The sequence below is a fragment of the Paramormyrops kingsleyae genome, chromosome 23 (assembly GCF_048594095.1).
Source record: "Paramormyrops kingsleyae isolate MSU_618 chromosome 23, PKINGS_0.4, whole genome shotgun sequence".
Taxonomy (NCBI): Eukaryota; Metazoa; Chordata; class Actinopteri; order Osteoglossiformes; family Mormyridae; genus Paramormyrops; species Paramormyrops kingsleyae.
The window spans coordinates 8,189,334-8,211,643 of NC_132819.1; the positions used below are offsets into that span (position 1 = coordinate 8,189,334).

Genomic DNA, 22,310 nt, shown 5'->3' on the forward strand with positions numbered 1-22,310 from the left:
GTAAATGTCAGAGCAGCCTTGCGTAACGCCGACTGGGGGATGGGGGTTGGGGCAAGAGCAGCCCCCTCCTGCTCTTTCCCAGCGACCCACTCAAGTCGTCCACGGCAACCTAGTTACATTTTCGGTGTATGGCGGCTACGATGTTGGATTTCCCAGAATGCATCAGCACAACATCCTCAGACTCAAACCTTCAGCAGGTTCATCATATTGATGTACAGGACCAGGCAGGGGGGGTCACTCTTCACACCTGAGCTAGTTGCGTTTCTCTGGGGCCGCATCGAGACCCTCAGCCCCATCACAAAGAAATCAATAAACACCCATGGTGTGAAATGGGCATGTCTGTAATTGCACGCTGTATATAAATCACCTATTAATGTAAATGAGCTACTGCATCTTTTTTTTTTTCAGGACTGGACCACTTATTCTAATTGGAGGGGGTGATGTGATTTCAGTGCAAAATCTATATGTTCTTTTCCTTTCCCAAAAACAGGGACGAGCACTGGGGTGAAAGAATCCGTGTCACCGCAGGTCAGGCCCAGTGCTCTGCCACGCTCTGCAGCTAGCCGGACGCACGCTTTGCATTTCCCACCGCTTTGCATCACCCCTCCATGGAGGCTCAACACATCTGTCAGAGTCATGCATAAAATGACGGTCGCCGGAGTGTCTGGTGGTGCTGCTTAATCGTGGCGATGCTCCGGGTTGGCCGCAGCTACATCCGCAGCATTTCCAGCAATGGCGCCTTACGGTAAGGCCGTCCCACCCCTGGGGGGCTACAGACTCCTTCTGTAAACCACTGTCTGTCTGTCTCCTGGACAGCTCAGGAAGGGCTTAAACCAATTGAGCCGGAGCTATGATCGGTGGGCCATTCAGCAGGAACGAAGCCGTCAGCGGGCACCATGCAATGAAGCTCAATAACTGGGCGGCCGTTTGATTTTTCAAAAGTGGTTCAGACAGCAGCAGGGCTGTCATCAAGCAATATCTGTCCTGAAATTTAGCCACAGTGACTGCTGGGAAACATCACCGATCCGTCCTCTACCTATCACCCACTCACGCTCTGTTTCCGAACAGAAAACAGGACAAATTACGCTCACAATTTGCAAAATAATTCATTATAATTCTGAATTTGGTGCTGTGCACGCTTCACGGCTGAGCGTGATTTGCCAAGGCGTGATTGTAAGCTGGGAAATAAACTGCGCTTGATTTAGCAGATTTGCGTCATGCGACAGTGACAGAAGCAGCTGAAGTTCTGAGGCGTCGACAGAGCAGGGGAGACAAAGGGGAGTTTTAATTTTGTCTATCTGATCTGTCCACGACGATACGAGACGATCGCAAGCAACTGGCAGCATGAAGTCGCAGACTTTCTACCTGTGAAATCTAACTTAGCAATTAGACCGAAAGCTTGTTAGAGGATTTAACAATTGTAGTAATTAAGTCTTTAAGTCTTACAGAAAATCTACAAAGAGGTTAATCATCCTTGGTATTGAAATTATTTGTTTAATTATACCCATCCATCCATTTTCTGAAACTGCTTAGCCTTTTCAGGGTCACGGGGGGTCCAGAGTCTATCCCAGAAGCTACGAAAGGTGGAGAACAACCCAGGCAAAACCCACTGCAGAGCAGCCACACACACACACACACCTAGGAGCAATATGGTAACGCCAATCAGCCTCAATTAATTAGATATGTATACAAATTCAATTTTATAATCCAGGAAAAAAGTTCATTCTTTTCACTACCTTGCTCTGTCTGTTGCCCAGTGAGAATTTTCTCGACATGATCTGTAGGACACAAAATGGTGAGCTTAGCTAATAAAGCGCTGAGACTGAGTAAATGCTAGGCAGCCCCAAGGGCTCTAAGTGTCTAAGCGCAGCGTCGCCCAACAGGGAGATGCTGATCCTGGTAATGCTCGCTCAGCCCATGTTGTCTTACGCATTTCCACACACCGTACCCGTAGCTCCAGCTAGCGCATCGAGCTAGCCGCGGATCAAGCACCACAAGCGCTGGTCGGGGCCCTAATCTTCCTAACTCGGCCCTGGCTGCCTCTTCCAGGTCCCCGCTGTACGGATCTGCGTGGGTGGGTGAAAGTCTGTGCCATTTACGGCAGAGGCTTTGAGCCACAGGCGCACGCAGTACCACTCCATACTTCCATTCTTATTTTCTGGTCCCACTCGGTCTCTTCTCAAGCGACTGCGGTAGGTTGCATTTTCACTGGCCTGCTGGAGCGACTCAGGTTAAGAGCCTTGGTTAGGGGTTTAACAATAGCCATGGTGCATATGAGGCCACAAGCGCTCGATAGACCACCCAGAGGAAAGGAAGACCAATGAAACACAGCGTTACTTTTGGGCTCGTTCAGAGGCAAACGCCACCCATCAGGTTGATTCCCAGACACACGCCGGCAGCTCGCAGATACCAGTGAGCCCGCAATAGGGCAAAAGGTCTCGCCATGGTGCTTCTCGTCCACGTCGGCACACCTGACCTGCTGGAGATGCAATCCTGTTCAGTGCCAGCCCTGAATATTCAGCAGCTTGCTCGCTCGCTATGAAGTCGGGGCTCTTTCTGTAAAGCACTGCAGCCGTTTCCTCTTCCTGTTCCCTCCCTGCTCTGCTTCACTCCCCCACCGTTTAGAAGTGTGGCGTTTTAAGCATGTGCGACATAGGTCTGCCCAAGCCAGTCAGGCCCCATTTCAGACCAAAGCTGCTCGCCGATGTAGAAAAATGAGGGTGCATCGCCCTGGGCGTCGCAAACTATTAGCATTAGCATTAGCATGTGGTCTGGGAGAGGCCCCTACTTCTGTTGAGCCAGTTGTTTAGGGATAATCACCAACTAAGCAAATTAACATCCCTAAATGACAGAATTACCATCGAGAAATGGCAATAAAGCATAGCAAATATCCTTGTGCTTGTTTTCAGCCTAGGTGGCACTGTGTTCCCAGCGTTGGCAGAGTGATGTAACCATTGAGCCCTTGAGCAAGGCCCCTAATCCGAATTCTCCAGGGACTCTCTGATGCTATTTTTGATAAATGCATCAGCTAAATAAAGAAAGTGCACTTTATTTGGAATTATATGTAATGTGTGCATATGCCTAAATACAATTCATTTCTGAAAGAATCCTCTGAACTATCTACTGTACCAGTTTTTTCCAGTCGTCTAACACATGGATCACAAAGGGCAGCATGACCCAGCCAAGCTGTAGCTGAAATCAAAAATGGGGAGAATAAGCTACTTCACAGCCTTTGAAAAGGAAAAGCTGACCAAGACATCACCGGTAACGATAGTTTGCAGCAAAAGGACCCAGTTACAGACAAGCTGATTGTTATCACCAAGCACAGGTGACTGGCCAGGATAGCAGACCTAAGAAAATCTATATTGGGAGTACAACTGAGTCACTGCTCAGAAAAAGGGGGTGTTTGGGTGGGGCTGAGGCTAGTATGGCCCTCACAAAGGCCAGATCTGTAGTGAAGCCCCAAACCGCAGTCAGCCATCGCGAGCCTCCATAGTGGGCTCCAAGATCCACAGACAAAACAACTTGGTAAGGAAGAAAAAGAAGAAGCAGTCTTTCCAGTGATGACTGGAAGCCAGCAGCGCAGCCAAAAGCCGCATCCAGATTGCAGCGATAATCAGAGCTCCACTGAGAGGCCTGCAAATCCCAGTATGGTCTGCTCCACATTTACCCTACATGGGAAAGTGGCGAGTCACGGGAAGAAGAAAAGTGGGCAACTGAACATCAAGAATGTTTAATCGACCCTTAACGAAAAACATGACGCAGATCCTGGAATTTTTTTTTCTTCATTTCAATCTCTGCTGGTTATCGGGTTGGGTCGCGGGGGCAGCAGTCTAAGCAGGGATGCCCAGACCTCCCTCTCACGAGCCAGCTCCTCCGGGGGAATTCCAAGGCGTTCCCAGGCTAGTCCAGGGATATAATCTCTCCAGCATGTCCTGGGTCTGCCCCGGGGGCCTCCTCCCAGTTGAACATGCCCGAAACACCTCCCCAGGGAGCTGTCCAGGAGGTATCCTAGATAGATGCCCGAACCACCTCAACTGGCTCCTGTCGATGCGGAGGAGCAGCAGGTCCACTTTGAGCCCCTCCAGAATCTCTGAGCTCCTCACCCTATCTCTAAGGCCAAGCCCAGCCGCCCTACAGATGAAGCTCATTTCTGCCGAGACCCACACCTGCTCGGCGCCTCTCACCATGGCCAACTCCAGAGTGGAATGGAGTCTAGCCCTTCTCCTGGAGTTTGGTTCCAGAGCCCGAGCCGTGCGTTGAGGTGAGTTTCTTGCCGGTTTCTCTCTACCTCCCGCACCAGCACAGACTCCTTTGCCACCAGAGAAGTTGTATTCCATTTGCAGAGAGTCAGTTTTGGTAGGTCTGTCGAGGCCCCAGCCTTCAACTGCCACCTGATCTACACTGCGCCCGGCCCCCACAGCTCCCATGTTACCCCTTCGGGCTATGCCCGGGCGAGCCCCTTGGGTGGAGGCCCAGCCATACGAGCTCCCGCCTCAGGCCTGGCTCCAGGGCAAGGGTCGGTCTCCCCAATCCGGGGGGGTATCATCCTCCTTGATATCCTTTGTCATAGGGGTCACCATGAACCACACTTAGTCTTGCTGCTCACCTAAGACCAATTTGCCTGGGGAGACCCTACCTGGAGCAACATAGCCCCTAGGATGATGGAGGGGCCGACTAGATTGTATACATACAAAAAAATTTCCAAATCTAAAAATGTTTCTTTTTTGTGGATGACTTGGGCAGAGCCTGATGGGCCCCCAAACAAGCTTGATGGACCGAATGGCCTCCTCTCATTTGTAAATTTCTTATGTTCTTATTTGAATGATTTTTATTCAGTACCTCCTCCCGTACATTCGAAAGCTGCACTTTTTATGTTAAAGCTGATTCCATCCTAAGAGATTGTATTTTTATAACCACAATAAATGTTTCATTATATGCCAGTCAGAATAAAAGCAACTCAAACTCATCTGAAAAATAACTAAAAAAAAAGATAAATAGTTTGCAGTTGTGGCTGCTGGGGTAATCTGTTCTTATTAAAAGGACAGAGCAAGCATAGTTGCATAGTCCACGATGTAGAAAATGATGGTGCTCTAATCATATACCCAGTCAAAGGGCTTAATATGTTGGAGACCCATAACTCGCTGGCAGGGATGGCTCTAACTTTCCTAGGCAAATCTTTATTTGGGAGACCCTCCTGCCATGAAAATTGACAATCATTTCACTTCCTCTGCAGTGCAGGTAATTCAGGGGCCCATGGCAACTCGTTATTCTGCCTGTAACTAGATCGTCGGGATATTGTCGATGATCAGATGCCTAATAACATTCACACTGTGAGCCTAATGGGCACTCATGGGAGTTTTACCTACTCAAAAATGTTCTGAGGGCAGAAGGTAAAACTAGAGAGATAATCAATCAGATTTTAGAGGAGGTGGGACCAAGCAATTAGAAAAGGCAGGACCAAGACATCTGATTGGTTGGTCCAGCCTCTAGTTACTTGCACCTGATAGGCTACTGTTGCTGAGCTTGCAAGACTGGACTCGGGTGAAGCAGAGTGATGGGCTGGAGGCACGTGAGCGGTGAGGCTGCTGGGAGGATCTCCCACAGCTCCCAGTATGCTGACGCAGTCCCCCAGGGAAAAGCCAGCCAAGTGGGCCAAGAGCAGAAGCTCAAGTGGGCTTTATACTCCTCTATCTGCGAGACTCGGTGGTGGGGCGGCTTCCCCTGCTGACATTCTCCACTTAACTGGAAGAAAACTGGCCAAGTCAACAGCTTTATGTCACTTATCATGATGAAATGTTTTTGGATAATTTATTTCCTATTAACCTATTTAAGTGACTGAGTGATGTTATATCTTCTGATCCACAGTCAGGGGCGCTGCTGGTGATTTTGGGCTGGATGAAAGCATTTCGGGTGCCAAACCAGACCAATCCAATGTCCCAAATTTTTTAGGGCCCGTGTCACTGAAGGCCCTTGTAATCGTCCCGTCCTTTTCAGCACCCCTGTCAATAGCCTAAAACACAAGGATGTACACACATCCATATATAGGGAGTTCAGAGTCAAATATATGGGACGCTTTGGACTGAGGGAGACAGACGGCCTATAGGAAGCCCACGAGGGAAAACATTACCTGTGGAAAATGACCTTGTGGCACCCTGACCTGCGGAGTCACACACCTCCCTCATAGTCCCCTATTCCACATTTCAGATGACGGAAAGTCATGTCACAGCCAAGGGGGGAACTTCCATGGCCCAGGTTCCAGTGATAACCAGAGCCCCCACCCCCAGCTACCAATTAATGGGACGTCCGTAGTGTGAATCACACACTATCAATATGAATAATGCTTTAATTGATACTCTTTGTAGAGATGAGATAGAACGCGTGTGAATCAGGAACTCTGTTGTGGATGTAACTGAGCTGAAACACCCCCCCCCCCCCCAGGTGATGGATGCTGCTTCCCCTGGCCACCCTGACCCTGCCATCAGAGCCCAATGTCTAAATTTAGTCGCCGCTCTCGCCCGATTAGCGCCTCGCTGGTGCCGACGCCCCCGCGGAGAAAATAAAGAATAGGAGTGAAAATGTGGACAAGGATGTCGGTTGAGAGAGAGGGCCCGCCGGTGAGGTGGCAGGGCATGGGATGCGGCTGAGTTTAGGAGGCCAGAGAGGGTGTAGTAGGGTCATGGGGGGGGGGGGCATTTGCCAGGGAGCCTTGCCAGCTGGGGACAGCTCCTAGTCCAACTGTAGCAAACGGCAACACGACTCCATCTGGCCATGATGTCACCACTGGCAAGGGCACCAGTGAGGTCATCGTCTATACTGCTCCTCGCTCCATCCCTCTCTCCTGCTCTCGTTTCTCACCACCCATTCAGCTCTACCTCCCTGTGGCTGAGATCTAACTCAACGGGGGATTTGGAATAGGCCGATTAGCTTGGCTGCATTTAAGGGTCAAAGTACATCCTAAGTGAGCGGGACGGTATTTTCCGGTTTGATAGGGACTCATTGCGCCTTGAGATATCTGCCAGAAGGTCCTTTCCAGACGCATCACCAGTCTGAAGCCCTGGATGAATCTGAACAAGTCCCAGGTGATTAGTTTAACTCAGATATTTTTACAGCCACACTCTCAGTTTGAGAATCTGTACATCAAAGAGTCCTGGACCAAAACTGCATTCCCAAAAACCATCATAGTGCTACTATCATCGCATCAGAGAGGGACAATTCAATATGGTGATCATCTGAGAGATCAGGGGTGTTTCTGAATACCAAGAATGCAAAGATCATACTTGTGGTCTTGGCTAGACCAGTCTTGCTAACTTGCCTTCTAAGAAAGAACTTGGGGCACAATGAACCATAGGATTGGTCAGGATGCAACTGCTGCATCCTTGATATTTGGGTTGGGGCAAGAACGACATTCAGAGATTTTTACCATCCTCTATACTTCTGTTCTTAGTATCGCCAATGGGTACACAAGAGCAGAAATATAGCCAAGTACACACACTGAAAAAGACCCCAGGTCTCTGGGCTCAGCCCTCAATGTCTCTTATCCTGAATCCACAACAAATGACACAGCATGGTAATACAGGCATTAGTCTGCCAGATGGGCAACTAAACAATATGATTGGCTTGACGTGGCCTTGATGACTCCTGGGGAGGAATAAGAAAAATCTCAGTCTCTCCTTTGAAGTGTTGCGCAGTATAAAAATGACCCACTGGCCACAGGCTTGGGATAGTATGCCTGTCTCAAGCCACCACCGCCACCGAAAAAAAAATCTGCTCTCCCAGCATCCTCCAGGCTCGCCTGTGGTCATAAAGCACTGCGAAAAGGTCAGGCTGGCTGTAGGAAAAGAAAAAGATGAGTGGACCTGACAGATGAGATGATGGAGTGAGCTCCTGTAGCTCTGCTTACAGCGTCCGTGAGCAGGTGATGTGGCGGGGGGGGAGCTAAGCATGGTTTACATTTTAACTTTGATTCGTTTTGTTGTCAGAAAGCCTCCTCCATCGGGATGCCGCAGGTCACCCTGACATGTTTGCTGGAGTCATGCCAGCCGGCCCGGTTATGCTAACTGAGAAATCGCACCTCTCTGCAAAACACGTTCCAGCATCAGGACACCGAGCATATAATGGCCGTGCAGGAGCCAGAGATCTTTAAACTGCTGTCAGCCGTGAAAGTACACAGCTCAAAGTTACACTAATGCCTCCTTCCCTTTCACCTTTCTCCCCGAGTGACACGGTGCCGGAGTCGCAACGATTGACGGCCGCGCCAGAGCCCTTAGATGGCCGCTGCGGAACGCGAGGACGAGAGACTGAAGAAGACAAGGAGAACAATGGAGGACGGAGGAAACGATCATCTGATTCCTAAAGGCCATTTTCAATGTATGACCTCCTTCTGTTTATGGTGGTTCACAAGTTCTCGTGCGAAAGAGCAGGGCCACCTCTACCTCTTCAGTGGCCATAGGCATGTCTTTACTTGGGAGGCCCCCCTACCAAGAAAATGACCGATAATTTCACTTCATCCATAACACAGGTAATTTGGAGGTGCTGGGCAACTGCCTGCATTGCCTGTTGCTAGAGCAGGACCTGAGGAAAAGTCTTACTAAACAATAAAAGCTGGTCGACTCCATATTACACCTTCACATGACCAAGCGCCTAACTGCAAACGCAGGCAAACTCCCTGGAGAGTCAGAGGAAAAGCTGCTGAGCTGCAGCAGCCCTCCCTCCACATCATCATGCAGGAGATGCCGACGCTCATATCATGCAGACAGATTAAAGCGGAAAAGAATGAAATATGACAGAGGAGAAGAGTGTAAGGAGCTTACAGCTCAAAAGATCTGGTGAGAGATTGGGGAGGGATGGAAGGACTGGGTGAGCAAAGGAGGCAAATGAGGGAGGGAACGTAGCTAAGCGTTTATCGAATATTCTTGTCGAGTGTTTCGATTTTAGAGACTGTTAAGCAGCAGCGACGTCTCCCCACGCTAACCAGTCAAATCACCATAAGGTCTGGTAATTCCTGAGTCCAGGAAATAGTGCCCCCCCACCCCCCACATACGCACAGATGGCCCTGAAGCTCGCGCTGGCCACCTCGTACACCCGGCCACCTCAGCTCTCAGGTGACCGCTATCCAACAGAAGGCCGACACCATCACCACGCCACAGCGCTAGTGGCCCGGACTGCGCTGAACGACGGCACACTCCAGCTCGGCGGATGGCGGGAGGAGACAGCAAAGACGTGCGCGCATGCAAGCTACGCTAACGTCCCTGGTGGTGCTAGCTTTGCTAATGCTAATGTTTGCTAACGTGAGCTAAGCCCAGTGCCTCAAAAAGTCAGGCTCCACCTCTGTTCTCTTCCCCTGAGTGCCAGCGCGAGTCATTTTTTTGTGACGAGAAACACTCATCGGTGAAATAGAACGTGAAATCTGATATAGCAAGAGGGCTTGCTGGTCTGTATGCACCTCCTAAATGGAGAAAGGAAATTGTTCTTCCTGCTCTATGGTATATGATGTATATACAAACAGACTTATATTGCAAATTGATGTTAGCTGTTATCTCGCGCTAAAATCAGCCACACTGAGTGGCCAGGACGGCCGTCGGCTTCTCCCACCTTGCTGGTTGAGCTGCAGCGAGCTCTTGCTCCACTGTGACAGTCCCACGATGGCCACCATCTTGGCGCCTAGGCTGGAGCGTCGCTTCTTGTTGCCCCCCAAGCCGGGGGCCTCGGGACTACCCCCGCTGGGGCTCTTCTCCAGGCTGTACATGGCGCCGCTGATGCTGGAGCTGCGTATGACATTGCGTCCCGCCGCCTCCACCGCCGCTGCCATGCCCCCCGGACCGGGCACATCCACTGAGCTGCTGAGCATCATGGTCCTGCAAAATCCCCGGGGGCTGGGAGGAGCCGGGCCTGCAAGAGATGGAGCACTGCGCCTTTAGGTCCTTACTGCAGGATTAGACTGCAGGTGGGGAGCATAAGAGAGGTCATAATTCATACCGAGGAGCTCAACCTTATCATTAGCCAATGATATGTTTTGAATTCGGTGAGTAACAGCGAAGGGGCTCTTCAATGTCAAATCAGCTGCCCCTGACTGTACATGGCTTACGTACCTGAGATACAGATCAACACTCTGCTCAAATTTCCCCAGGTTATTGTGGTATTGTACTTTGCCTTCTACTCTTCAAATGACTTCCCTTCCGCCTTCTTACAGAACAATTTATTTTTTAACCATTCTAACGCCATTTTTAGGGACAAACTTCATGTGGCACTCTGAAATTCCCAAATCATAAGGTCTGGCCTAAATCTCTACCTTGAGTTTAGTTTCGTTCCTTGTATAGAAAGGTGCGAATTGTGTGTTAGCTTCATAAAACTCTCACAGGTTTTTCATCTGCAAGCTAGTAGAGAAGCTAACAGATTCATGGCGGGTTTAAGTGGCACTAAGTAACACTTTCCCTGTCTCTTCTGACCTTAAAAACAGCAGATCTACCATTCTGTGCCAAACATTAGCGGTCAGCGTTACTCATCCCTGACCTTCTGCAGCCTCTGGGGCCCGGAGACAGAGGCTCAGCTTACTGCTGCTGGGGTGAGCAGGGATGTTCCAAAACACTCCTGTTAGTACTTCCTCTGCACCCCTCTTTGTCCAGTGACTCCTGCTTTTTTTAATTGCAGACAGCTCAAGGGCATATTAAATATGCGAGGGTCCACTGCCGTGCTAACGCAGCGCGTGGTTTTCGCATGGATTTCAGTTGTCGTTATTTATCTGTTCCTACATCACATCCAAAACCGATTAATAATCTCTTCTTAGCTTAGTGTGATTTGCCTCCTAACCCGAGGCACGTGAGCTTGCCACACACACAGAGCACTTCACGATGAGCAATATGACTCTAAGCTTCAGCCGCTACGCCCCTTTGTTTCTCCCATTCTACAATCGCTCATTACGCTATTTATCTAATAAATGCACATCATGTCATCAAAACGACCTCCATGGCTTGCCCTCTCATTCATTTGTACAGCTGCAAAATCTCAGACACAGCTTGAATTCCTCTATTAGAAGCAAGACGTCAGCCTTTGGAAAAATGAAAGAGATGGAACAAACTGCGAAATAATCCTGCTACAGGCGCAATGAAGAACGCATTGCCTTTCACGCCATGTAATTCTCTTTCGGCATAAACAGTTTTGCTGGAGCCAGACCTGTATTATTATGGAAACATATAGAGATCCGTTAGATAACAGGCAGCACTGTACATAACAGAATAATGTAAAATCCCTCTCGGTCGCTCTTGGGCCAGTCTGTGGCTTTTCCAGGGTACATACAGCCCTGACTGTTTTAGGACTTTCTGGGCCGAACCACAAGTCTTCCGTGGTACCAAGGCACAAGCAAATAATTCATGGCCGTCGAATTCGTGGCTCTCTTGCCTTATTCATCCTGTTCCCGTGCTCCTGATGTCACAATGCTCCATTACTATTCTTCATCTTGTCACCCCCGATTTCCCCGTGGCTTCAAAGAGCCACTTGATCTACAAAGGTCCCTTTGCTGTGGTTTAATCACCAAGAGAGCTATACAATTAGACTGTAGAAATGGGCTGATATTACTGGCAAGGTGGAGAAACTGCAAACAAATCGCAGTGGGTTTAATTAGCCCTGTTGCTAGCGACATGAATGTATCCGTCTATCTTCGATCACGCGACGTTGCTGCCTGCTTCCTGGGCATTCCAAACATTTCATTTATCCTTAACATTCCACCTGCTTGGCACTGTACACTTTATTGAATTATAGATTCATAATGAGAGCTGGAGCAGAACGAGACCTCCGGGAGTTCAGTATGTGTTCAGCGCATATAAACGGCAAGCAGTGTCTTTATTACCGTGTAGCATAAACTCCCAGCATGTGTGATTTCCTCCTCTCAGCACTCAGAGATTAATAGCATGACTCAACACCGCTGTTAACTCTTGCTTTTCTCGCTCGCATTTGCAGTTTGGACCTGGCCTGGAGAGGTTTTCCTCGCAGGCACCCCAAACCAGCTACTCGCTCCCTCCTCACACCCCAGAGATGATCCTAGGATTTTTTTAAGGTAGGGGATATAAGAGGTGCCTTAATTCATAACAGAGCGGCCAACCTTATCATTAGCCAATGATATGTTCCGAATGCGTGACAGGCAGGTGACACTCTGAGGGCTAATTCGCTTTTAGCTGGGTTAATGCCTCTTTGGCCCCGCCCCCGTGTACTTCCCTGCCTCAGCCCCACCAGTAGGGTACTTCCCTCATGCTCTTGATTCCATTAAAGGAAACAGCAAAGTGTAGTCAGAAGTCGGGACTCCGGGGGTCTGGAGCACATGTTATGGTGGTAGTGGTCTAGAACAGAAGATGAGCAGGAGACAATAGATTGTACTTCCTGCTAAAGGTTGCCATGGAAATGGGGTTTCTGAAATCCCAATGGGCTTGGGCACAGCATTCTCGTTCTCTGTTTATTGATCCGTTAATTCATCTTACATGCAGCACGGCCATTGTATAGCCTTACATTGTACCGATCTTGCCATCTGTGTTCACAGGCCACGTAACATCTTTCAAATGCTATGTTTATTCTCTTTGTTTTGGGTTAATTTATGTTCTTCCATTACAAGACTTATCTGAATAAAAATAAAAATGGGATATATACATGCATGCAAACGCTTCAGACTTGTGGTCCAGCTGGAATTTTCTCTCCTTCATTTTCTGGGGTAATTACCTTCATACATCTCCTGCTATCCTAGGAAAATCCTCCTGTTTTCCTGTTCTTTACCAGATCGTGGCCGATGTTCATGTGTACCTCGTGTTTTGCTCATGAACGGAGTAGGGAGCTCTTGCCCTGTCATCCACATAGGCTTGATCGAATCCATCAAATTCATAGTCTCTACATTAATATTTTAGCATTGCCTCATGTGTTCTTTGAAGCATTATTATAGCCTCTGTGAGATTTAGGAAATACGTTAGTCTGTGTGAGGTGTTTGCAGTGTTTGTCTTCATTCTGGACCTTTTGTTCCTTGACCGTTGACCTTCTGTAACATTGCATAGATGTTGAGGCATAAAGTAGGTGTTCAAAATATATCCACACCTAGACGGCGCCTGGTGCCTAGTGCTGAGTAAGAGCACCCATGGTGTGTTGGACAGGAAACCAATTCCCTCCAATCAGTGTAATTTACCCAAGAGAAGGAGACCAACATGGCTGACCACTGAAAGCATCAAGCAGTATGGGAAGAATGCCTGCCGTCATGAGTCACAGGCAGCAAACGTATCTCCCAAGTCTTGCACCATATTTCCTAGGCAAAATGTGCAAATCACCAGCCTGAATCCATGAGTCACAGTCAAAAAGCTAGCCTGCAGAGTCACAGCCGATGGGATAAAAACTGCTAGTCTAATGCCATGAGTCACAGAAAACCAGCATGCAGTTTGGTTAGGGTCATGTGACCTACTATACACCAAATCAGTGAAAACCCATTTAAGTGTGACATCATGGGTCATAGGCAATGTGCGCAAACCAGTAGTCTGGCGCTGTGAGTCACAGGTAACAAGAGCTAACTGCTGTGAGTCACAGCAAAAAAATCCACTAGCCTGGCACAATAAGTCACAGATAACTAGTAAAAAAAAACATGTCACTGTGACTCCTTGGGAAAGGGGTGACCAGGCACTCTGAGTCACAACCAAACAGATAAAAACTGCAAGCATAGCTTCATGAGTCAACGGCATGTCGAGTAAAAACGATTAGCCTGGCGCGTCGAAACACAGGTAACGGGCATTAGACTGCTAATCATGATTTGTGAGACGGTGGACAAGTTAGACACCACTAACTCAGCAACAGAGTCATAGGCATTAGACAACATGAATCAAAGCTAACACGCTAAAAACACAGAACATAGCAGTGTGAGTCTCACACAGCAGGCGTGTAAGAAGCTTAACTCGTTACACTTTAGGTATGTGAACAGGTGAAAAGTTGTGGTGACAGATTAACCTACTTCCAAGCCTGTGGGTAATACCCTACGCTAAAGCTACATCTGGGTTCATCTACATGGCTGGAGTGTCAGGTGACATCAAACGAAAGGCAAAGTGCCGGCCCAGTGACTGACCCCCACCAATGTGGTTGCCCCCTGCCCTGCAGCTCTACCCTTTGATGCTGGCTACAGCCAAATTCGGGGCTTTTGTTCTCAACGTCCTCCTGAAGCGATTCAGGCGAGGTGGCCTAGGCCTCCGAGACAAGAGGTGGGAACTGGGCGTGTGGAGAGGGTAACTGGGTGGGGGTAACCAAACTAATTATTCTGATAAACATCTATGCTGTTTTATTTTCATTTTCATTTGAAAGATCCTGCCAGCTGGCTGACATAAGATTATCGTTATTATCGCTGAGGGAGCGAGTGAGTGGTCTCGCTTCCCAAACGCGCCTGTGTGTGTGCGTCCGTGCATGTGTGTGTGTGTGTGCGTGCGTGTGTGTGTGTGTGTGTGTGTGTGCGCGCATCAACATGAATGCATACATGAGCTCCAAGCCAAGTGACATAAATCGAAAAAGTCGAGGGATTAATTATTCATCTGTTCCCTTTACATTGCTTGCTTCATTTATTTTGGTTCCAAGACATGTTTAGGCATTTGTGGTGACCTCTGAAATGAAAGAGAGGTTTTATTTGCAGAATGCTCGCCTGTCGAGACTTTACCCGAACTGTCCTCGTGAAAAAACGCAGAGCACGAAGCCAGCGCCGGCCACGCAAGTTAAAGCGCCCGGCTTTCATCTGCTTCAAAGCCAAGCCAAGTGTGACTATTAAAAATTGAAAAGTGTCTCAGACGCCAACCATCTTTTATCTTGTAATATTTACTTTTTTTGGTCCTGTGTGCTCTCCAAAAATAGTGCGTCACTGAAAAATATAGCATCCTGACTGGTGCGTTTTTTTAATGTCACAGCTTGGCTATTTCACTTGGCAACTTATGATTTGGACACTGGCTGGTCTCAGGCTACAGGTGGTTTAATGATTAAGGACCTGGGCTTGGGATCGACACGTGGGGCCGATTCCCTCCTGAAGATTCGCTGTTTAAACAACAGAGAAGCATGTCACCGGAAGCACTGCGATAAACGTCCAGAAACACGTCAGTCAAAGTCTAAATCCAAAAAGCAGGGAAGAGACATGGGGTGAATTTGTCTTTTGGGTTTTCGGGGGCCTCTGTATACCTATGGATTCACAACTTAGTATGGCTGCTAATATTTTATACTGCTCTACAAATATAATTAATCCAACACATAAATAAAACAACCTGGATTAACTATTGCTGACTGTCATGTGAGACAGCATGGCAAGATTTTACCATGCCTCTCACAAAAAGGTGTCCGCATGCCTAAACGAGACCGACATATTATCAAACGAATTCTTGCTTTGTAAAAGTGTCTCTAAGCAGGAGATCTGCGCAGGGTGACGTTCAGTGTGACTGGACACAGCTCTCGCATGTGCAGCTTCCGGCCGCTCTTGCCTTCTCCTGCTTCTCTTTCCCAGTTCCATTCCAGTTCCCAGGACCTGAGAGGTCTCTCGTCTCCAGCCCCCAGATCTCAGTTTTCACATCACCTGGTGAGATCACAGGAGGCGCGGGATCGAACTCCGTCTCTCTCTCATGGCAGAGTGCGCACATGTCGCATGTGTGAGCGTGTGAGCGCATGTGTTGTTGTCACAGCGCAGTATGTGAGGTTTGGCTATGACACCTGCATCACCAGCAGGAGGAGGGACGAAGGCCAGCTTTCAGGGAGTATAGTATTTCACTACAGACACTGTTCGCTGTTATCTGGGAGTTTTAATGAAGACATTTGAGATCTTTTATCTAGGAAATTAGCAGTGAAAGATGCTCTTTCCATAGAGAGTCAATGAGTTCTATCTAAGCACCTTCTGTCATGGTTGGTTTTTGGTGTAAAATATAATGAGATGTGTCTTCCAAGACTATTAACTTCTTAGGTCACAGAGGAAGTGGGTTTTCAATAACTACGGCTGATCGACAAAAGACCAACAGCATCAACAGAATGGCGAAAGTATCAACAGTGTGGATGGACCGGCGTTGATCTGAGGGCGAATGTAGGTAATGGGCGTCTGGATCTCTTCTGCATGACTACCACACCACTCTCTCTGACAGGAGGTCTTCCAGTTCACACCGGTTCACGTTTACTGGAAACCTGCTAAGGCATGTGCATATCCGGCCGCTCAGTCACATGCTCTACGGGACCAAGGTCTGTGCAATTGGAACGGTTATAGAAAACGGGCAATTTCGGTTTTCTCCATCTGTTACATGAACCATCTGGTAAAAAGAAAAAAAATAATCCATGTTCCTAACAGACTTACGCATTGTCATCCTGGAAGACAGACCTTATATCAGGAAACATCACAAAAATAGAAAGATATTTTAAAACACTTCAACAACCTCACCTTGAAATGGAATAAGTAGATACAGGGCATTCCAGAGAAATATCACAGCCATTTTTATTATTGTTAATTTTTAACTGCAGAAATAATTTCCTTGTAGATGCAGTTGCTTCAGCAAGTAGACCACTCACGGTCAATGGTAACACAAGTGCACTAGCCCTCATTGAGAATGTAGAGTATTTTGACTAAACCTGACTGGCTCCATTCGAGCAGAAGCTGACAGGGCCACCCCGGGGACCCAAGCCGAACACATCCTCAGCCTACACTCACGTCTGCACGTTCTTTAGTGTATGTGCCCGCAGACTGGTCCCTTGTCAAATTCAACTTCTCCGAAACCCGCATTTTAGAGGTGCATTCTGGGATTGGTGAAACAGCCCGTGAGTTTTCTTCGTTTGCTGCCTGTCTCCGGCCCCTGCTGGAGTGGCGTACGGAATACAGAAAGAGTATTAATATCACAGGGGCAGCGGCGAGGAGGGAAATGTGCAGAAGCGTGACCACGTCCATCTGCCCACCGCCACAGATGAGTCCTGACAAGTGACTGTAAATGAACGAGGGAGGGGACATATGCTCTATTCTGATAAATTCTCACAAACTGATGTGTCCGTTTTAGTCATGAGCTGCGCTCTGTCAGCTATTATAGGATTATAGGATGCTAATTTGGCTGTAGAGACATTCAACGAAACACTGCAGAAAATAAAAAGAATTTAATTAATCGCATTTAGAACATGTTTCACACTGTTAGGTCTGTCACAACATGTGAGTCAAACTTTGACTAGATATATGCCGAACATGCATTTTTAATCGTTTCATTGACCTGCTTAGTCGAGAAGAACCGAAACGTTTCCGTTCCTACAGCGCATTTTAATTAGCAAGTCTCTCATATCTGGCACCAAGCAATGTGACTTGCTATGCAAATTATGACTTCAATAAAACAATCAATCTGAACTGCACCGCACCAACCTGACCGGCGGCTCCCCTGGAGAACAAGACCGCCCAACCGTGGCTGATTAAATACCCATTTCCCTATTTCCTCTGTTGATCTAGGCAGCAGCTCAGGGGGTCCGATGCTTCCTGAGACCACAGCTGCCCTTTAATCCTAATCATCCTCCACTTCATCTCCCAGTCCTGATATCATGTCAAGTCAGCTGACCCCGGGAGCTCCTACTGCGGTAATCGCTCCTTCGGCTCCTTAAGGCTTTTTACACTCCGTTAGCAGCGGTCACTGTCATTCTGGGCTCATTAAAACAGCCTATACATAATGTGCCGTCTTATAAAAATTAATGGACATAAGTCACCCAGCACTATAAACTCGACAAATCCGCAGAGCATCCTGCAGCAACGCGTTGTTCTTCATTATAACTCTCGGTATTCATAAATCAGCATATCAGTGCATTCAGTTTTTTCAAATATATATTATATATATAGATCATAATCCATTGCACTCCACACCATGAATCCGTACATTTTTCAAACTGCACACCTTTTTTATTACCAGTTACCGTTTTTTTCAGTTAGTGAAAGTTATAGAAGCGCAAAACAACAGGTTAGCGGGATGCTGGTTGCCGAGCGGTCCGGGAGAGTGCAAAGGCGCCGTGGGGCGTTTAGGTGAAGGCTGACGGGGCGATCGCCGAACCGGTGGGAGCGGGCACCGGAGCGCAGCCCGCAACTCCGCATACAACGCCAGCGCGTTCCGGGAGCCCAGAGAGCCGCACCGACTCACTGCACCCTCCGCAAATGCGTGCACATGGATGTCTTGCTAATAAGCAGATCATACGTCTGCGATGCATGTTTAATAGTCGGAGTATAAGGGCGGCCAAGAAACACATTGCTGGTCAGAAATAGGCGCAAATCACACGACTCTAATCCTTTGTTTCAGATCTATTTATGGCATAGTTAAAAATTTTCTCTGGTATTCATCTTGCTCAAATACTTCATATTTTGAAGCAGTTTTACGCGTGGGTATTTATATTACATAGGTATAGCTCAAAATAAACACACGTGTAACATTAAAATTACGGTTAAAATATTCATGATTATGCAAAATTACTCTTAATGGCATAATAGTGAGTTAATTGCCGTTATTCTTCCAACTAAGCCAAAATTATCATTATGAGGTAAAATTCATCTCATTACACAATGCAAACCAAATCACTCACCGGTAACAGAAAGTAGCGGCTAAAGTGCAGAATCTGTCAGAATTGGTCAGACGGTCGTGTGCTTCTGCCCGATCACTGAAAATGTCATGTTTTTATTTTCCTTTTTTAATGAAGCTTTATTCAGCTTGGCTCCTTCGCGACTTGGCCGTAGTGCTCCGGATCCACCTCTGAGAGCGCCAGTACGCGAGCGCGATAGGCGGCACTGGCTGCTCCGAAGCGGGGAGGGAGGCAGGGAGACGCTAAGCACAGCCTCCCCTTGCTAACTCATCTCCATGGTTACACACCTGACCCGCTTATTCCCATAGAGCAGGCGGCGGTAGATTATGCGCAACAGTCATGGGCTTTTTATACTTCACTTGCACACTTTTACATAAACTAACGCACTAGGAGTAAATATGAAGGACAACCAATGGCTAGGAGAGAGTTTGATACGGAGTGGGCACAACTTAATATAAAGGAAAAGGTCTATTTATGGGGGGGGGGGGGGGTGGAAGCCAAATTAAATATTTGAGAGTACCCAGTTTCTACATCCCTGATGACAACATATTGTCAACTAATAGGATGCCGAACATCTTTTTTGCGACCAGATCGCCATTGGTGTCACATGTTACGTTCTTCAGAACTATCACCCTATTCTTCCACAAATAAGTCCTCCAATATTCACTCATCTGAGTCGGGGCCGTAGCTTCAATTCTGGGCCCTCTGACAAAATGTCATTTTGCCCAGTATTACATTTCCAAAGACCCCTGTAAAATGCCAGGCCCCTGAATCTGCCAGAATATCCATGGTCCTACTGTGGGCCAAGGGGTAATGGCGCTGTATCAGGGGGTGTCTTCACGTGGGATTACAGGGTTTGGAGAGCTTCTGTGGTCTGGGGGCCTCAGCGTGTTTCAGTCTACGTTCAGTGGCCACACTTCAGTTAATATGTGACATTTTACAAATCAGTAAAACGAAAATGTAAAGAAGAGTGACATCTATGAGAGATACATGCTCCCATAGGCTGCACGTTCAGGTACCGCACATGCCCAGGTACCGCGCACATTCAGGTACCGCACACGCTCAGGTACCACGCACATTCAGGTACCGCACACGCCCAGGTACCGCGCACATTCAGGTACCGCACACGCTCAGGTACCGCGCACATTCAGGTACCGCACACGCTCAGGTACTGCGCACATTCAGGTACCGCACACATTCAGGTAACGCACACATTCAGGTACCACACACATTCAGGTACCGCGCACATTCAGGTACTGCACACGCTCAGGTACCGCGGACACTCAGGTACCGCACACATTCAGGTACCACACACATTCAGGTACCGCACACGCTCAGGTACCGCGGACACTCAGGTACCACACACATTCAGGTACCGCACAAGCTCAGTCAAAATGCAGCAGTGAGTGTGGATCCTAAGAGCAGGCTGTCCTTCTCTGAGCCCTTGTTTACAGCCTGGGATGATCCTCCAGTACAAGAGCCCTCAGCTGATGGATCGAAAGACAGAAATGCAAAAATATTGTTTACAGTCCCTGTTTCCTTTCAAGGACCAAGTGACGGTACAAACTGGGAGCCTCCTGCTCCCCATCTGATCCAGAATGCAAACGTACCACGCACCTCCCTCCACTGAACACACAGCTGTACACTAACACACTTATATTGACTAGTTGTTTTTTTTATCTAATTTTAAATAGACATTTTCATAAGTACACAGGGGACTGAAGTTATTTTATATATTTAAATTGTGTTTTATATTTGCCACGTTGTGTTTTATTTCATTGAAATACTTCTTTTTAATGGAAGTTATCATAATGCTGAAGTTGTTCACATGCAGCAATACCAGGAAACTGTTCAGCTATTTACTTCAAAAATCAAACAAAATTAAATAAGCAATGAGTAATAATCTGGCATGGAGAGACACTTAAGGGGAAGGATGTCCAATACATTTGTCTCAAAAGACCATCCTCTAGTGGACTTTAGTGGGCCCATCCTTTCAGGGTGATGCGTAGCACAGTGAATTATTGGTGTTGCTGATGCAGTGAGGACAATCTCTTCTGCCAGGCTGGAGCGGTACACCCTCTGTCTGCCTGCTACATGGCAAAGGGCCCGAGCGCGAGGGACCAGGAGCACAAAGAGCCTGCCTCAATTCAGGAGATGGTGCAGCAGTTATGGGGAAAGACGCTGAATTTCACTTTCAAGAACCAGGAAGTTTCTCTGCTCTATTTTGTTCTTAAGAACTCCTGTTATACCTGCTTGCTTCTATATAGATGGCATACAGTATTAGACAGACAGACAGACAGACAGACAGACAGACAGACAGATAGATAGATAGATAGATAGATAGATAGATAGATAGATAGATAGATAGATAGATAGATAGATAGATAGATAGATAGATAGATAGATAGACTTTTGAAATACTTTATTCTTCCAAGAGGACATATTCCATTCAATTACATTACATAAACTCTGACATCTGTTACATAAACGTGTCTCCCTATGATTGTATAAATGGTTAGTTGGCCATCTAAAGAGCCCCATGATTTGTGACATTGTACACTGACACAACAATGACCACAATGACACAGTCCCACAGTGAAGGGCAGGCCGCTGCTCATGGTCACTGCTGCAGAGCATGACTGTCCCCTCAGCTTTCGGACACTTATGCCCTTTAATGCGACTACAGCACTGCTGATGCACAGCATCACCGAGGCTTTAAAATGAGCCGATTGCCCTTTTAAAATGTATGTTCAACATTTTTCAATTCATACGTTTTTCCTTTCTTTATGGTTTAATTGTCAGCACGTTATATAAGGTGCCTGATTTTATTTTTTATGAGCATCACAGGGGCTGCGCAGTACCATACAGCCGCAGGTAATTAATGTGCTCAATGCAAGAAGCTTCTTATGGAAGCAGCTTTGAGCTGCTGTAATCTACGGTAACGGCCGGACCACAGCGCCTTCCTGCCACAGCAGACTATAATTAGAGCTGTGTGTTTGTGGCAGCTCACCGTGGCAGAGACAAGTGCAGGGTATTGGTTCTGAGGGATGTTGCTGAGCTAGTTTTTCGTACAATGAAAGACTAGCTCAGAACTCTGTGTTTTTTTTTTTTGTTTTTTTTTTTTGCAAAGCCAGAAGAATCAGATTGGTCCTTAAGTGATTTTCAAAGAGGTTTGACTGGAAAGCATTTGCATGACATGCATTGATTGTTTGCATAATAATGGGCCTGCTCTGAGACTGAGAGAGGGGTTTAATGTCCAAAAGACCCAGGCAGATCGCAGGTGGCTTGTAAGTTACGGAAGCACCTGCGCGTTCAGCCACACGGTTTCAGAAGTTACTCAAGAAGTTGCATATAGCATGGATTCTCTCTGCGCTTCAGTTCTTCTGTCTTGTGACGAGGAGTAACCTGTTTATAGGTCAGCAAGAGCAGTGCAATCACATCATATCACTACGATGGATCCTCTGGATTGTTTATGATAAGCAATTAGGAAGCCGGAGGGCGTGCATTTCAAAGACGCAAGCAAGACTGAGTCTACTGGTGTGTTGACGATGTCTGATTGAATAAAGCACCACGTCATGTCGCATTCAGGGCCAGTACAATGTCCATACCAAAGCAGCAGGGAGGGCACTCTCCCATGTGACCTGAGGATGGGCGGGGTCATAGGTTCGGGTCCATTATGGTCTGTCTGTTCCGATCTCCCACTGCTACAATTGTACTGAAGGAGGGTAGGGACCTGTGTGGTAGAACATCTCCGCAGA

General features: G+C 47.5%; 1 protein-coding gene across 1 annotated transcript in view; it reads right to left on the minus strand.

Annotated features, from left to right (window-relative positions):
- The window catches only part of rims3 (regulating synaptic membrane exocytosis 3), a 35,933-nt gene extending 17,134 nt beyond the window's left edge, over window positions 1-18,799 (minus strand). The window contains exons 1-2 of the mRNA XM_023832083.2: window positions 18,556-18,799; window positions 9,595-9,891 (exon numbers count right to left, since the gene is read on the minus strand). Of these exons, the coding sequence (XP_023687851.1) occupies window positions 9,595-9,853 (259 nt within the window). The 5' untranslated portion in view covers window positions 9,854-9,891; window positions 18,556-18,799. The remainder of the gene's footprint in view (window positions 1-9,594; window positions 9,892-18,555) is intronic.
- Between the last annotated feature and the right edge of the window lie 3,511 nt (window positions 18,800-22,310).